This window comes from Panicum virgatum, chromosome 9N, assembly GCF_016808335.1.
Source record: "Panicum virgatum strain AP13 chromosome 9N, P.virgatum_v5, whole genome shotgun sequence".
In the NCBI taxonomy this organism is placed as follows: domain Eukaryota; kingdom Viridiplantae; phylum Streptophyta; class Magnoliopsida; order Poales; family Poaceae; genus Panicum; species Panicum virgatum.
Genome location: NC_053153.1, coordinates 10,364,080 through 10,381,721, shown reverse-complemented (window position 1 = coordinate 10,381,721; position 17,642 = coordinate 10,364,080). Strand labels below are relative to the sequence as shown.

Here is a 17,642-nt window from a genome sequence, read left to right as displayed (position 1 = left end):
CAGGCGCTTGCGGTACCACTCCATTATGCTAATATAATGCCTTGTTCGGCTGGGAGATTCAGCCAGCCACAACAGTATTTTTCTATCACGCTAAATCAGCCAGCTAGCCAGCCAACCAGCAGTATTTTTCTCTCACGTCAAATCAGCCAGTCATCCAGCCAGCCAGCCGAACAAGGCATAAGTCACTCTGGCACCGATTTAAGAGAATGTACAAGACACAAAACTATATGGTGTGCCTTCAAATAGGAAGAAGGGGTCCCCCCCCCCTCATCCGCCTCAAATGAACACCATGGAATGTTCCTATAATAAAGTTGAAAAATTAAATAGGACCGCCGGGTACTACAAACGTAGATAGAAGCACGCATGGAACATTATACTTAGATTACTAAATTTTAAAGTTCCGTTAGGATCGAAGTGCTAATGGTTAAAAGTGCAAAACTTTAATCCAAACAGAAGTGTTAATGGGGTGAGCTATTCAGCCAAGATTTAAAAATTTTAAAGTGAGCATAAGTGCTAATATATGCTAAAGTTTAACACCCAACTTTAGCTCCTCCAAACAGACCCTAAGACCACATTGTCTTGGCAATCATATAGATCAAAATTTTTCCTGTTATATATGTTAATAATTGGTATAAAACAGCCATTTTGCCTTGCATCTTGAATTTACGAATACCCAAACTTGAAGTTCTGGGCCCGCCATTGTGCCAGGGTCCCACACATCCTACGAAAATATGTTGTTCGAAGCTATATTATGGAGCCCTACTTTGCTAATTTGACAAAATTTTTTGAACAAAAGCAAGTTTGATCCAAATTTGACAAGACAATAGATTGTTGTGCATGCAGTGCAAGCTTAGCTTTTTAGACGTTTACTAGTCCTAGAACCGAACACGCGGACGCGGTAGATCTTTGAAAAGATACGGCTCAGAGACATTGCACCTACTACCAGTCTCTCCAAAGAAAAGCCATCCAGGAAAGTAAACCTGTAGTACTTGGCTCGTGCTGCCTGTTTGCTCGCCGGCCGGTGCTCTGGTCCTGGATCACAGTCCGGATTGCAAAGATCGCAAGAGCAGCCAGCCATAGGAATCTGGACGTGCCCCTAACTGCCAACCCACAACAACATCTCCTCCCCACATTACTGCCCAAGTGCTTGCTCGTAACCTTCGATCTGCATCCCAGACCCAGCAATGAGATCAAAGATGTTTATTACAGCATATATCCCCGGCGGCACTGGCCTAGATCTCTCTCTTCTCCAGCTCCCACGTAGCATGCGCACAACAGCTGCTGCTCAACGAGCCACATGCTGCTAGTAGACTAGTCTTAGTACCTAGCGAGAGAGAGAGAAAGAGAGAGAGAGAGAGAGAGAGAGAGAGAGGAGAAGAAGCAACAACCAAGAAAGGAGGAGAGAAGGCACAGCAAGAAGGAAGAAGGCGAGCGGAGAGGCTGAGGGAGAGCGCGCAATGGAGCAGCAGTATCAGGAGCGGCCGCGGGAGGTGTACCGGGAGTGCATGCGCAACCACGCGGCGAAGCTGGGCACCTACGCCTCCGACGGGTGCTGCGAGTACACCCCCGACGACAGCCAGCCCGCTGCGATGCTCTGCGCCGCCTGCGGCTGCCACCGCAACTTCCACCGGAAGGCCTTCCTCGACACGGCCGCCGGGGCGTTCGGCGGCGGCGGCGGCCTCCACGGCGCAATGCTGACCTCCTCCCCCGGCGCGCCGGCTGGCTACGGCATGCACATGGCGATGGTCGCCGCTGGCATGGGCGGGGGCGGCGGCGCGCACGGCTCCCCGGGCAGGCGGCGGACGCGGACCAAGTTCACCGAGGAGCAGAAGGAGCGCATGGCGCGGTTCGCCGAGCGGCTCGGCTGGCGGATGCCCAAGCGGGAGCCCGGCCGCGCGCCTGGGGACGACGAGGTGGGGCGCTTCTGCCGGGAGATCGGGGTCACCAGGCAGGTCTTCAAGGTCTGGATGCACAACCACAAGGCCGGCGGCGGCAGCGGCAGCGGGGGCGCCGGCGCCGGCGTCGCCGCTCAGACGTCGTCGTCCACGACGCGTGGCGGCGTCGGCGGCGTTGGAGGAGGAGGGTGCATGTCTCCGGTGATGGGCGGCGACGGCGAGGACGACGAGGAGGTGAGGGGAAGCGAGATGTGCATGTAGCATCCTTACTTACGGCGGCAATGGCATGGCCACCTGCTGGCTGAGATCGATGATTAACACCTCCTTTTGCTGCTAATTCCTTTTGGTGATTTTGCTTCCATGAGTTCTTGATTGTTGATGATGAGAGGCTGATTGTTTGAACGGCTGTACCTGTACTGATGCTGGGCTATTGTGATCATTCATTCATTGATATGTTCATGATCTCTCGCTTTCCTGTCTTATCAGTAATACCTATTTCGCCATGAAATTTTAAGTTGAGTGATGCACATATGCAAGAAAGCATAAGCTAAGATGAACTTTGCCTTCGTGGATTTGATCATGCATACTACTGCAAAATGTTCCAGAAACTTGAGGAAGTGCTGCTAAGAAAATTCATGAAATACCAGAGTTTGGAAATGTTATTTCGCGAAATACCATTATCAGAAAATCCTTGAAATGTCAGCCGACTCCGAAGAATGTTTTTGTAGTTTACTAATCTGAAGGTCGCTATTTTCTTCTTTTTTTGTATTTGTTTTGTATATCGTATCCTGCTTCGATTCTGCCGTTTAGATATGCAACGGGAAGTATTCACAATAACTGATCAAGGAACCAAGTGAAAATTAGCAAAACGTATTATGAAGAAATTCCAAAAATTCCCATAAAAAAGAACTTCCAGAAATAATCTTATTAGTGCTATCTGCTGTATATTCATCTTTAGCCGGTATGTGTTTTTAGTGAGATATTACACTGACTAGTTCAGGCGGCGCGCACTGCAACATGAACTGCTAGTTTGGAGTGTGTGGGCGACTTATTTTCTCCCGCATGCAATCGAAGGCTCAAATTAAAGCGCAGAAGCATGAACCGTTGCTCTATCGATCAACATTGAGTTTTTTTAATTGAGCGTACAACTCAGACACTCAAAATGTACACAAACTCACCTCTATGAACGCAAAGCATAACGTCGATAAATTCTAAAAAATTCGATCACACATGAAGTTGAACGCAAATTGACTCGGCAAAACATAACATCTATAAATCCTAAAAAATTCAACCCCACGTGAAGTTGAACCCATAACAACCTAATGTGCTACTGAGGCTTTTATTGTACTAGGCTACCATCTTTTTCGCAGTCAACATTGAGTTTACATTGAAATAAAGCCATTTTATGAAGGGAACGAAGTCTCGTAACTTTGTTTTTCAAAAAAAGAAGAAAGAAGTCCGATAGCTTCGATGATCCGTTGGTGTGGAGAGTTTATTTTGTCTTCCCCGCTTCTGTTTTTTTATAGAGTTTGTGCTTCTCGTTTTGTCCCTCTCAGCTGTGCAGAGACGAAAGTACCACATTCTCGAAGTCTCGGTTCTTGAACGACTGCATGAACTCTTTGAGGCCCTATTTAGTTCCTAAATTTTTTTGTATAGTACCCGCGAATTTTCAGACAAATGCATAAAGCATTAATATAGTTGAAAAAAATAACTAATTACACAGCCAAACTGGCTAGCACGAACTGAATCTTTTAAACCTAATTAGTCTATAGTTGAATATTATTTGCCAAATAATAATGAAATGTGCTACGGTACTAAAATCTAAACTTTTTCACCAACTAAACACACCCTGAGATTGGCTCAGGTAAACACTGCGGTGCTTTTGCTTACGGTTTCACACACCGTGGACGGAGACATAAACCGAGTCTTCGATATTCAAGTTATGAAAATTTGAATGTTAGAGGAAAGTTCAGGGATGAAAACGTCCGATAACAGTAGGGAGAAATTTGCCATGTATTTTCAGGACAGACACGTCACACGCGTGCAAGTCCTTCGCCGTGCAGCTCCGACTCACGGGCCCTCCACGGGACAGGCAGCAGCACACTCGCACTCACTCCAATAGTCAACGCCGTCCAGGCTAAAGATCACTGCGTCGCCGCAGGAGAAATGTAGCAGGCTAGCAGCAGCGATGCAGCGCTGCGAAAGCCGGCTCGTGCCACGGCCACCGCCCTGCTGCCACTGCCATTGCCGGGGCACGCACGCTACGGCCCGCCCGCTACCGGCCACCGCGGCACCAGCACGATAAGCATTTGCCTAGCTACGCACGTCCGTCGCACGCGGGTCCGGTGGGGTGGGTGGGGTTTGGGTTCGGGCTCCCGCCCGGCTCAGCCGCTCGGGTCTCCTCTGATTCCATCTCGTCGCGTCGCGTCGTGTTCCCTCCCCATGCCGGCTGCCGCGGGGCAGGGGGTGGCAGCGCGATCGGTACGGCGGATTCGCTTCCCCCGCCGCGCTTGGCGCGACGTGCGCTCACGCCTAGGGCTGGATATCAAGCCAGCTCGGCTCGTTATAGCTCGACTCGTTAACATATTGGCTCGGCTCGGCTCGTTAGTGAGCTCGAGCTAGCTCGTTTGGCTCGTGAGCCAATATAGAGAGACAATATGAACACACATCATCACAGAGTATGGCTCGTTTGGCTCGTTATAGCTCGTTTGGCTCGTTCCAATTCTTGCTTCTTATTCTGCTCTTCTTACCCATTTTTCAGCATTGTTCCAATTCTTGCTTCTTATACAACTATTCTAACTCATTTTTTATATAAGCAACCTCTTGTTCATACCTTGAGGAGTCATAAAGCTGACTAAAATAGAACTGAATATATATCATTTTGAACTTAGGGTCAAGAATTGTAGCAATAACCATGACATTGTTCTTCTCTTCCAAATATTTATCAAATTTGTTTAACATTGCAGCACTCATTTTCTTCAAATATGAGTCATTAGAATTTTTTGTCTTTAACAATGCACCCATTTAAATTTGCTGGCTTCATAATTAACTGGCTCGTTATGGCTCGCGAGTGGCTCGCGAGCCAGCTCGAGCTGCTCGTTATAAAACGAGCTGGCTTGTTATAAAACGAGCTGGCTCATTATAAAACGAGTCGAGCTCGAGCCGAGCCATTAACGAGCGAGTCGAGCGAGCTAGCGAGTTACGAGTTTTTCGTCCAGCCCTACTCACGCCCAAGCAGTGCGCTGCCGCCTGCCGCCGCGGCGGAGTAAAACAAAGCAAACCGGGCGCGCGGCTGCTGCATGGCCGCGTACCGGCCGGACTGCGGCTGCCTCGACCTCGATCCCGCGTGCCCCCGGCCGTGGAGCAGCGCAGGCAGGTTGCCGTGCCGCTGGCCCGGCGCCCATCCCCTGCCGCCCTCCTCCTACAGTCCTATGCGGTCTCCCTGTCGCTGCTTGCCGCCGGAGCCCGGAGCAACAGGGAGGAGGACCGCGGATCCCGGACGAGTGCTTCGTAAGATTTGGGAGATTTGGGATCCTCGTTTCGCTCGTCAAATGGAGGGATGAGGTTGAGGACCGGCCGAGGCGTGGCTGACTGGCTGGCGATTCGCTTTGATGAAGGGAAAACGGACAGCTGAGTGGGTCGTCTCTGATTGCAAGCTCCCACGATGTGCTAGCGTTCAAAGAAGATGCTTGGTCCCATAAAACAAACATCCGACAGTGGACATTGTTATGAACGACTCTTTAAACACCGTAGCTGCCTGATGAAAATCAATGCGTCATAAGATACGAATCCACTCACGATGCATTGGCAGTGGACATGATTTAGAAGACGGGGAGAGTTCGGATCTATATATAGCTTAAGACGACAATTGCGGAACCTTCACCTGAAGGATATATTGGAAGGGTCGTCATTAGCCCAACCGTGAAACTGTTTCCACGCATTGTGATATGATAATTTCAGCTAAATAGGGGACAAACATTTTGTGCATGGAAAGTGAAAGGACAGCAATGACAACGTCACCTACAGCATGCAAATTCGAAATCGAAGCTAAAAAGGCTATAACTATTAAAGCAAGCACTTAAATTAAATTTGGGTTGCACCATGATCTTTCTCATGATAAGATCTTCAAAACAAGATCACACTTCTCTATGTTTGCATAATTTAAAAATATTTTTTAAATACTAAATAATTAGTCTCAGCTACTTGGAATTATATATTTTAACAACAAAAATAATAATCATTTTGTACGAAAAAAGTTAAACATGATGCATAAATGATAATGTACTATGAAAAAAACACCAGAAACATTTCTTTGTGTAGGATAAATAATAGAAAATAATTTGGCAAATGAATGAATCAATATCCCCAAACAGTTTAGTCTACAAAGCGAAGAAATGATTTTGCATTGCAAATAAATTAGTTAAGCGTAGACAATAAATGTTGCATGAAGAACAAATGCATCTACATCGCAAAAAACTTATTTTTATAAGTATGTATACAGGTGCTAAATAAGTTAGCATATAAAAGAAATAAATTATTTGACACTCCACCTTATGAGTCTACAAGAGAAATAAATTAGTATACGTTAAGTATGACTTGTTTTTAAATGTGAACAGATAGTTTGATACTATACTAACAGGTAAGTTTAGGTATGTTAACATCTGATTATATATAAAAATAAACATGGTTGATATAAATTACTGAAATGATAAATTATAAGTTCAAATAGAGATTATGTACATGAGATTTATAATCATAAAAGAAAGAAAGAGAGAGAATAAAAATTGAAGGAAAGAAATAGGAAAGAGAAAAAAAGAACAAGAGGAATAAACACAAAAAGAAAATTAATAGAAAAGAAAAAATATATTCATATTTTGTCTTATTTTGCTGCATTAGTTGCAAGTAATATCATCGTATAAATGGATATATGATTTCGAAGAAATTTGAATAGAAATATTGGCACTCTAATCATATATTTACCAATGTTAGCCTAAACATTAAACGGTGAACGGTCGTCACCACCGTGTAGCAAATAGTCGGAATACACGACCGTTTAAGCGGCCTTATAAACGGTCGAGACGGTTTTATACGGCTTTACACGACTAATCGGTCTACACGGCTACCCATCGAGTAGCGTTTACACACCGTGTAAACGGCCGTGTAGGCAAACAGTGATATTTACCCACCAAACCTAGTACATCATGATCAATTCACGTGTCCATGCAAGTTGTTTCTGCATGTGTTGCTCCACAGATCCGAAGAAGGCAGAGCATATGATGAATATTTTCCGTACTTTTCATATTTTAATGTTTCATGCGTAGCATTCATTTGCATGTAGTAAGTCTATGAGGGGGCAGGGGGCAGTGAATAAAAAAAAATTATGACCTTATGTTTAGAAATCTATACAAAGGAATGGAAAAAAATATGAAAAGAATAAAATAGGATATAGGAAAATTATTATTATTGAAATGAAAAGAGGAAGTCAGGATAAAGAAAAAAGAAAAACAGAAACATACGGTGGGAGAGGGGTGCGCATCAGGAGTTGTACAGGATAAAGATGGTGTCCACTAACCAGGCAACAGATGACAAACTTGGGCCATACTACGGTAGGCGGCGGGTCCCGTCTTGTTGTGCAAACCGCTTCATTTGCCCGATTTCTAAAAGGTTAACTTTATTTGTCGAAGTCTACAGTACAACCACACACGGGAATCGCTTCCATGACCCCTTATATATTCATAACACGATGCCATCGCTTCTGGTATTAAAAAAAGAAATGCCATCACATCAATGCTGCAGGATCCTTGATACATATAAGGGACCTCATTTTGGTTGCGTCGGGTACACTATCACTGGTACAGATTATTTGCAAAATTTTCCGGACAAATGCGAGCTAACTACACAAGCAAACAAGCTCTTCTCGTGATGTTACATGAGATGCGCTATTTCGAAGCATACAGATTCGATGAAGTGTTTCTCTAATAGAGCAACTACTGTTGCTCTGTTTTTTTTCTACCTATCGTTCACCTTAAAGAACGTGTAGGAAAGAACTATATTGTTCACCCCCTCCATTTTGGGGTCTGTCTCAAACTCAGGATCGATGTAGAAGAATACCTGAAAAGTTTCACAAGTGTTGTAAAAGTTTTGCGCAGCGCACACAAATAATTGCAGATAACTGTGTGTACACAATATTTCATGACAGTGCAAACTGAACTTACTGGCATGTCTATCTGCTCCCCAGGAAGAAGTGTTTGCTCCTCAAAGCAAAAGCATTGTATCTTATTAAAGTAAATGGCAGCCTGCATGATAACAGGAAGAAAATACTACTAAAAACTCAAAATAACAGGAGACAAAACTTCTCTTAGCTAATGTCATGCAACACCCTAGCTCAAGTTAAACTTTCTGACTGATACCAATTTGTAAAGCTGCGAGAAAGAGTCAAACGTAATTCTGTCAAACAGTAGTTTGAAGCTATTTCCAAGAAATGAACCATATTTAGTATGCCCGATAACTTCTCAAGTCCCAATGCCATTCCTGTGATTCTCTCACAAATCTTGCTTCTCAGGATATGCTGATATGCTTTAGGGTGAAAAGTTGTACTTCATTACAAGACAAGTTTTTTATTCAATAAATAAAACAATACATGTACAACTTCCATTAAAAAATTTCAGGCAAATGGAATAGGCGACATTTCAATTTAGAAAATCTGGTTAAGTATTCGAACTTTAATGGGATAATAAAGCCAATATAATCTTGAAATTCGAGTGGAGGAAACCAAAACCAATACCGAGAAACAGTATTAAAAGTATACTACATACCTTTTTAACATTTTTCTACAATTTGAACTGAAATAATAATCCTTTATTACCCTCGACTATTAGCATTAATTGCGATTCGTTCCAAATGAGAATGCTCGTATGAAAAAAGGGCACTAATGGGAGAAGCATTACACCTAGGACCTAGCATTTCTTGGCAGCAGATTGAAAGATAGTGCCAGAAGGATAGTATTGAACAACACGGTATAGTAGAAATGGCTGGGAAAAAAAAAACTACTGCACAAAGATGGCATGACATTTCTAAAGAAAACGTCAAAATAGGATCAATGGTGATATAATTAGCTTCGAAGAAGAAACAGCAGATACATGCAAACTGTGCTAATAGCAACCAATGAAATGCAAATTGCAATTCAAACCTTCATTGGAGCAACATTGTATGTGGACACACCAGTAATTGGAGCTGAACTGCGATTTTCAGCAGTATAAAACGCCAGAGCACTTTCACCAGGTTTAACCCTAACCTACAACAAATGGAATAGGTCCAGAAAGAGTATACAACAGAAAATGCTAGAAAAATGCATATTAATCCCAACAGATTACCTCTCTCTGTGTAGGAATGAACTTCCATGGCATTCCATCAGCAACATCAGCGTTAAATTGGACAATGATCTCCCTGGAAAATGAAATATTTTTAAAAAGGAAGGTGCAAGCACTAGAGTTTAAGTAGAAATATACTCAGCGCGAGTGTTTTAAAGGCGCCAAGGCGAGCTGGGTACGCCTGGATGCCTAGGCGACAAGGCGTGGTTGTTGCCCAAGGTAAGCTGGGTCCGCCTGGACGCCTAGGCGACACCTTTAGAACACTGCTCAGCACACAATCAGTTTACACGTATAAGAAAACACTATCATTCATGACAAACAATTAGGCACGTGCTTTCCTCAAGTTCACAACAGTTAGTGTATGATTAAACCACAAATTCCTGTAGGGGATGCAGTGGTTGTCTTAGTGCTCCAATGAAACTAAGTCTTGGCTTGTATTTTGAATGAATAAGTACAAAATGCTCAATATTATTGAGTTGCATGCACCAACCAATTCAACCCAAAAGCTAAAGCTGATAGGGAGAGGTAGGCAATTGTACTTCAACACCCCCCCCCCTCACATGTGTAGGCTCCGCTAAGCCTCAAATGTGGAATAGGATTCTATCGCGCCCGCCAGGATTCGAACTCGAGACCTCTAGCCCTGATATCATATTGAGTTGCACGCACCAACCAATTCAACCTAAAAGCTTAAGCTAATAGGGAGAGGTGGGCAATTCATATATACTTCAACAAATATCATGAGTTATAATTGGTAGAGCAGAATTAAGTGAAGCCGGTGAACACATTAAACCGTTCTGGTATATTTCAAACTCATAAAACATATTTGTGGCAAAATCCTTTAATCGAGTCTTCAGGTTTAAAAGTATTCAGAGGAAAGGTTTCCATTAGTGTAGGAACATGAAATAAACATATTTCCATGTTGAGCAAGGCTCACCGTGACGTTGTAGTTCCATCTCGAGCATGTCGTGAGATTTTCTCCTCCACACTCTGCATAGAGCCAAGAAAGCTCAAGCCCATTTCATAAATCGGAACGTTCAAAAGGAATTTATCATCATATCAAACTTTCAACATGATCTATTTGAAATATGACTTTTGGCTTCTCTCAGTTCCAGTCATTTAGATAAAATTTGGCAATAATGCTATTTCAGATGATGATATCATCATCAATGTCGCCTTGACCTGGGAAACAAGCTACAAACAATAATCACTTTGTTCAGCTGACTTGTCAGCTAGCCAACCAGCAGTGCTTTTCTCTCACACCAAATCAGCATCAGCCACCAGCCAACAGCCAGCCAGCAATACTTTTCTCTGACAACAAATCAGCACCAGCTACCAGCCACAGCCAGCCGAACAAATCAGTCATCTAAGGGCAGTTAAAGAACATATTCGTAACTTAGGTTAACATACATGGCCAAAAGCTATGGTTGTGCTGAAAGCACAAGGCTTCAATGAAACCAATAGCGGAAGTTGGAGTAACTTTGGCCGGCAGCCACGGCATCCATGGTCACTTGTCGAGTAGTAGCCTCTCTACACTCAATTGGGCGAGCCAACTCCACTATCCTGAGCTCTCTATTTATATTTGGGTCCTGGAAATGGCAATAGAACAATAAACCAATTTATTGGCGTAGTGGTAAGTTCACTGATGGTAATGCTATCCTCTTTTTTTTTTCTCCATTGCTGGTTGCTTGTTTAGGCCAGGGGAACAAAAGGCTCTACATGGCCTATTATAGTTTAAGGAAAATAAAATAATAGAAAATTTTAGAAGCAGCAAATCACTATTTTGCATGGCAAAAATGCAGCTACAGATTCTAAATTTTTCATTTCGGGGGGGGGGGGGGGGGGGGGGGGCAAACACAAGATTTCAAACTGGAACACTCCCTGCACAAAAATTACTATTCCTCTTGTAATAAGACCATAGGAACTATGAACTCCACAGAGCTTCGAAATGACACATACTCCCACAACCAACATATAGCAAAGCATAACAGCCTATGGAACTAAACCCTACCATTGAATCATTGATGGAGCCGTGCAATTAAATCGGACCGAATAAAACACACATTATTAATATACGCCCAATGAGCAACGCGCATCTACATCCCTAACAAGGGAATGGAAACCAAATCGATGACTAGGGAATTCAGACCTCGCGTCGTTGGACGGTGCCGCCGTAGCCGGTAGCCTGGCAGAAGCGACGGTATAGCGGGACAGCCGCGTAGGAAGCGCCGACCATAGCGACCGCCACGCCGAGCAGGTACCCCAGCGTCCGCCTCGAGCTCTTCTCCCGACCCGCCGCCGAGGCGGCGGCCGCGGAGGACGACGACGAGGAGGCGAGCCCGCGGCAGAGGAACGCCGCGTCGGCGGCGGGCGGCCACGCGTGGCGCGTGGCGTGCCGGCGGGGGAGAGAAGGGGGGAGGCGCTGGTGGAGCCTGGCGAGCTGGCGCATCGCCATCGCGGCGGGCGGGCGGTGGTGTCGCCGCCGCGTTGTACTCTTTCCCCTCTCTCTCTCTCTTCGGTGCGTGACGTAAACCGGACCGCGCGGGTTTCGCCGGCGGCTCCTATATAACTTCTGGAAAACACACACACACACACACATATATATATATATATATATATATATATATATATATATATATATATAAAGCCCATTAAATTTAAATTAGCTTCAATATTTTGAAAAAATAGTTCAACATTTGAAAATAATACATTCAACATTTTTTACAAATTATTTCAACATCTCAAACAAAAAGATTCAGCAAATCAAAATCTAGATCAATATTTTTTTAATCCATCTTCTCCAGCGCCGGCGGGGAGCGGGGAGCGGAGGCGGTGGCGTGCGGCGCAGCAGCCGCAGCGGAGCACCAACAGCGCAGCAAAGCAGCAGTAGCATGCGTGGCAGAGAAGCAGCACGCGGGAGCAGCAGCGCTGCAGCGCGCAGCAGCAACGCGCGGCGGCGGCGTGCGGCCCGCCAACGCGCGCGACGACGGGGCGGCGGCGTGCGATGAGAAAGGGGTAGGAGGAGAAAGAAGACAGTGTTGAGAAAATTCAACGAATGAGATGATTTACACGAATCTCGAACACTAGAAAGTGGGGAAGAAAAAATCTTTCGGAAAATATATAGACCCCATTTGGGACGGCGGCTGCGGCGCGTATCAGCAAAACAAGCAAAAAAATCCCGCCGAACGGTCTGCGACCAACGCGCGTTTGCCGGCCGCCCACCACGCGATAAGCGAGCGTTTGAACTGGAAGCGAAGAAAACGCGAGAAGCGAGGTCCGCGCCGCTTATCGATGCGTGCCGCGCTTTTTTTGGACCGCAATCCCAAACAGGCCCATAGGATTTCCGGATTTCGCCACCCACGGCCTCTTTTTCGATGGGCCGATATTGGCCGTACAATTTGCGGCCTAGTTAGGTTGTTGGGTCGGCGATCCAACGGGCCGTAGCAGGCCCGCAGATGAACAACTCCAAGCTAGAGCCCGTTTCCCAACTAATTCCTGTCCAGATTTTTTCTTGTGACTTTTTCAAAAAGAAAAATGGATTTCTCTAGTCACAAGTGACAACCCATTTTATCATTTGTAGCCGACATCCTCAGTTCCCCTTGCGATCAGTGGGCACTGGCACGTTGGTCACATCAGAAACCCCCACTGTGACGACAGTGCGATCCACCACTCAACCGGCCATCACGCACTCCCATGCATGGGAATCCACTACCTGGTCATGGCCGATCGATCACACGCACCGCAAAACCGATCCAGCCGGCGGCCAGCGTCGCAATCGATTCACCTTTTGAAGCCACCCCCCAGAGCCAGAGATGGTGGCGGCGACGCGGCTGGTCTGGTGCGGCGCGTGTGCGGTGGGGATGTCGGCTAGTGGCCTCCGAACGAACACCACTGCAAGTGCGTTGCGGTGCGTCTGCGTGGCCGCGTACACGCACGCACCTGCAACCGAAAAGAAAAGAAAAGAAAAGAAAAAAAGCTGCCGCCTGTCGCGCGCGGGCGACGGGTGTTGGGGACGTGGTCCGGTCCTGGCACGCATGCCGTGCTCGTCGAGTTGCAAAGCTTCTTGCTCTGTTGCTCATGCTGATGCACGCCACAATCCACAGCGCTGACATTGTTATGCCGCCGCCTCTACCCGTTCCATGTACACACACGCGTGGTGCACGCACGGCGCCCACAAGGGGGGAAACGGAAAATATCTGGCCGTGTGCCATGGTAGCCTTGCATTGCATCGCAGCTCTGTCTATAAATACTTGGCACTTGCAAGCTAGCAACCATACTCCCCGAGAAGCCAAGAGCCATCCAGCCACCCACTACCACCAGACCAGGACCCGCAGCACTCCAAACAAAGAGCGGAGCGAGCTAGCTAGCAGCTGATCGGATGGCTCCGAGATCCGCGGCGGCGCTCCTCCTCGCGGCGGCGCTGCTGCTCTCGTCGGCGGGCGTCGCCGTCGTCCGCGGGCAGCAGCAGGGCAACCCGTGCCCGACGAACGCGCTGGCGGACCTCAAGGTGTGCGCCGACGTGCTCGTCCTGCTCAAGCTCAAGATCAACGTGCCGCCGACCCAGCAGTGCTGCCCGCTGCTGGGGAATCTCGTCAACCTCGACCTGGCCGCCTGCCTCTGCGCCGCCATCAGGCTCAACGTCCTCGGCATCCCCGTGAACCTGCCGCTCGACGTGCCACTCGTGCTCAACTACTGCGGCCGGAACGCCTCGGCCGTGCCGGGCTCCAACTGCTCCTAAGTTAATTTGTGTTAGTATAGCCGCCGGCTGGTCCTGTGGATCGGATGGATGCTCCATGGCTTCGGGTTTATGGATGCTCCATGGCTTCCGGTTTATGCATGCCACTGACAAGTGTGTGTGTTTTAGGGCTTGGGTGATTGGATGAGTATGTAGGTTAGCTATGCGTCGATGTAGCTGTCGCTATATATATCTATGCGTGTTTATATATTTGTATCTACGGCATATATTGTAAGTATGTTATGTTATTTGTGTATCTTCATTTCAAGTATTTATATGTGTGACATGATGTACTTGTATGTGCGAATGTACGGAATATCATGTACCATATATAGTGAAGTACTATGCTATTTATATGTATATATGTGATTATTTATGTTCAAGTATTTGTACTATAGGTTAGCATTAAATAAAAGAGTCAGGAAACAAAGAGTAAGAAAAAGGGTATGGATTTATAGGATTTGATTTTAGATTTTTTTTTGTTAAGATGGAGGAGATATTTTTTAGTTCATATGCGTAATAAAGTACACTAAATCATATGATATTTTAAGTTTAATGCATAGATCTAGCCATTAGAAACTCATCAAAATTAGTTTGGTATTTTTATGATTTTTCTATGATTTTGTATGAATTTTGAAAGATCTCTAATTTAAAAAGGAAAAATAAAATCGTATTAAAGGAGAAGAGTCTCACGGACCGTTTTTGGCCCATTCCAGGCAGGCCGCCCCAGCAAGACAAAAAATAAGTCCATAAGAAGGCACGGACTGCGGGTTGATTTTGGTAAAAGTCGAGGGTTTTTTTGAAAAATAAACCGAGAGAGGAAGTAGGACTGCGGGTTGATTTCGCTTAAGTATGAGGGTTTTTTTGCAAAAAGGCCGCGCTTCGCTTGATCGGGGCCGTCCACGCGCTCGATCCGGCCACGTTAGTTGGCCATCTTTTGGTGCAAGAATCGTAAGAGAGAGATGCGTTCCCATTGGACCAGCTAGCACAAGCAGAATAAACAGAGGTTACTCTTATCACCATTGTCCTAATTGCAGTCAGTGTTGACAGATACCACATGTGTGTTCAGAAATTCAGTGCTGAGAAATACGCTGACATAGCCGGGTGCCAACGCAATGGCCAAAATTCGAAAATTTCAGAGTGAAACCTCCGCGTGTTTCATGGAAGGTAATGTGCTTACGTAAATGTGCTGATACTCCCATTACAAGTTTCCGGCACGTCGTCACACATGTCTATGGTGAGCAAGGGTTTTCCTATATATAGCAATAGCTAGTTGAAAGTGTCTCCTAGTTCTTGGTGCGACGGCGGAACATCATCATTAGCCCGAAATGACTTGTCACCGTGTTTTTCTTTTCATGAATTTTGTCTCGCTCGTGGGAATGACTATGATCTTGTATTTTTTTTTCTAATCCTTGTATATTAACATACACACAAGTAGTTGAGCACCGTGTGATCAAAGACACATTCCAACTAATACTGCCCATATCTTCCTTTTAAAAAACAGAATATACCATTCATAGGGCTGCAAATTTGTGATTCTTAGGTCCACCCCAACCATCTTTAGTTCAAAATTTTGTACTAATTTTTTCAAAATAAGATCTGACTTTGAAGAAATAGTACAAAATTTTAAACTAAATAGAGTTGGAGGTGCATATGAGGGTCACTAATTGATACCCTTTTTTAGATAAAGAAATATTGAACAATATCCCGGCCTCTATATCAAAGAGTTATATCCGGCCCTTATTACAAACTTTGATAGCTAAACAGGAAGCAAATTACAAGCCACAAAGCCTATTACTAAACTGCCACCCGTTCCGCGCAAAGATGTCCATCGCCGTCACTTCCAAGGAGCGACATGCATCTGCAATCAAGTCTCTATCCTCCACCTTTTGCAAAATCAACCCAAGCATAACAGGAAATCCTCTGCTCGCTCCAGTTGCAAATAACCTAGCGGTATCTTGTTCATTAGGCATCCTCAAATACTCAGGTCCAAAAACCTCGACAACAGCAACTACAAACTTTCTCAGTGCTTTCTAAAGCTGTACTCTCACCAATACAAATGTACTCGTCCAAAGCATCGGCTGGTACTCCATAAGCTAACATACGAAAAGCTGCAACGACCTTCTGTAGACAAAATAGTCCAAGCTGACCGGCTGCGTTCCTCTTTTGCACAAAATAGTCATCATGTTCCCCAACAGCATTCATTATACGAAGAAATACTGGTCGCCTCATACGAAACCTATGTCACGATGCAATTATAAATATTAGCAAAATATAGTATAGGTGACATAAAAAAAGATACATAAATAGCCAACATACGAACCTGCGTCTAAAAGTCTTCTCTCGAAACGTAGGATTATCTGAAAAATAGTCTTTGTACAGAAGACCATGATAAAGCACTCTTTCTCGATCCAGTACATCATGTCCCTCAATGGAACCAATTCGACCCGGATGATTAACTGAATCCTCAATGATCATGTGTGCCGCACCAAAAAATGGATCATTCTCATCATGAAGAGGCATCAATCAATTCATTCATTACAAACTGATTGAATTCATCATCGGACTCCATACTTCTAGGCCAAGGTGATCCTCCTTCCTGGACCCTGAATTGAGGAGGGGCATCATCAATCTGTTCACCAGATTTCCAAGCATGGTGTACCTCTGCATCACAAGATGGTTACCTGAGACGACAGTGACGAGCGTGGCGGCTTCCTCCGTCCAAACGGCAAGGGCGAGCAAGATCGTGGCGCTAGGTTGCAGTGGTCGTGGTGGTCAGGTGCCCACTTGTCCTGGCACTAGGTCGCGTCGCGGTGGCCTCCGATCCACAAGCCATGTCGCCGGTGCCTCCCCACGCACGAAGCCTCCGGCGTGGCGGCGGCCAGGCGCACGGAGCTAGGGTGCGGCGGCGTTAGACTGAAGAGGGGAAAAAATAGATCGATCACTAGAGGGCTGACGTGGACTATTTTGAATATGAAGAGACTGATTTTTGGAGAGTCCGTTGGTTTCTCCACCGTTTTGGAAGACTTCTATTTTTTTAAAGACCTTCCCAAACTCTAAATTTAGCTAGTATTTTACAACTTCTGTTGGAGTTGCTCTAAGTGGCCCTGAAAAGGATCTGGAGAACAATTTGTTTTTGAGTATTATAAAAAACTACATCATTTCTGGATAACCAAATTGACCAGAGAAGCGCACATAAGCCTGTGAACATAACTTTTTTCTTTTCCCACATAAAACCCTGTAGCCATGACCCGAATAAATGCACAATATTATTAGGTTTTTTAAGACCAAAGGTGATGAAAATTATCCTCCAAAATAACCTAGCCATATGACACCCGAAGAAGAGATGCACAATTGTTTCATCATTCATACAAAAACAACACTGTTTGCTCTCCTTCCAATTACGCTTGGCTAAATTATCCTTTGTCAAGATAACCCCATGGTGGAGTAGACAAATAAAAATTTTTACTTTCAAAGGAATTTTCAATTTCCATACGTGCTTATTTATAGGTAGAGCTGAGTACATAGAACGAACTGAAAATTGGCCACTTTTGTGAAGTTGCCAGATTTCTATATCCTTATTATCTCCCAGCTGGATGTTAGCAACACGATGTCCCAAATCCATCCAGTCCATCAGGTTATTTC

At 45.2% G+C, this 17,642-nt stretch overlaps 3 protein-coding genes and 1 long non-coding RNA gene across 6 annotated transcripts; 2 read left to right on the top strand and 2 right to left on the bottom strand.

Moving 5' to 3' along the window:
* Nucleotides 1-987: 987 nt before the first annotated feature.
* On the top strand, nucleotides 988-2,377 carry LOC120687679 (zinc-finger homeodomain protein 11-like). Its single transcript, XM_039969708.1, has one exon. The coding sequence runs from the start codon at nucleotides 1,458-1,460 to the stop codon at nucleotides 2,154-2,156; it is 699 nt and encodes a 232-aa protein (XP_039825642.1). The 5' UTR covers nucleotides 988-1,457; the 3' UTR covers nucleotides 2,157-2,377.
* Nucleotides 2,378-7,654: 5,277 nt separating this feature from the next.
* LOC120691567 (cytochrome c oxidase assembly protein COX11, mitochondrial-like) lies at nucleotides 7,655-11,841 on the bottom strand. 3 transcript variants are annotated; one of them, XR_005682303.1, is made up of 7 exons: nucleotides 11,412-11,841; nucleotides 10,200-10,252; nucleotides 9,404-9,528; nucleotides 9,269-9,341; nucleotides 9,085-9,189; nucleotides 8,111-8,191; nucleotides 7,655-8,006 (listed from the first exon to the last, which is right to left on the bottom strand). XR_005682303.1 is itself a non-coding variant. In XM_039974661.1 (7 exons), exons 1-7 carry the CDS (start codon nucleotides 11,715-11,717, stop codon nucleotides 7,905-7,907), a joined length of 840 nt encoding a protein of 279 aa, XP_039830595.1. In that variant the 5' UTR covers nucleotides 11,718-11,814; the 3' UTR covers nucleotides 7,655-7,904. The 3 variants fall into 3 exon arrangements, 2 of the variants coding, with proteins under 2 accessions (XP_039830595.1, XP_039830596.1); XM_039974661.1 differs by having other exon boundaries at nucleotides 9,085-9,184; nucleotides 11,412-11,814; XM_039974662.1 differs by lacking the exon at nucleotides 9,404-9,528 and having other exon boundaries at nucleotides 11,412-11,802.
* A 1,684-nt stretch (nucleotides 11,842-13,525) lies between these two features.
* On the top strand, nucleotides 13,526-14,357 carry LOC120692635 (cortical cell-delineating protein-like). Its single transcript, XM_039976015.1, has one exon. It carries the CDS (start codon nucleotides 13,641-13,643, stop codon nucleotides 13,998-14,000), a length of 360 nt encoding a protein of 119 aa, XP_039831949.1. The 5' UTR covers nucleotides 13,526-13,640; the 3' UTR covers nucleotides 14,001-14,357.
* Nucleotides 14,358-15,673: 1,316 nt separating this feature from the next.
* On the bottom strand, nucleotides 15,674-16,669 carry LOC120692359. Its single transcript, XR_005682595.1, has 2 exons — nucleotides 16,321-16,669; nucleotides 15,674-16,236 (listed from the first exon to the last, which is right to left on the bottom strand). It is a non-coding gene; the product is annotated as an uncharacterized LOC120692359 (long non-coding RNA).
* Nucleotides 16,670-17,642: the final 973 nt, after the last annotated feature.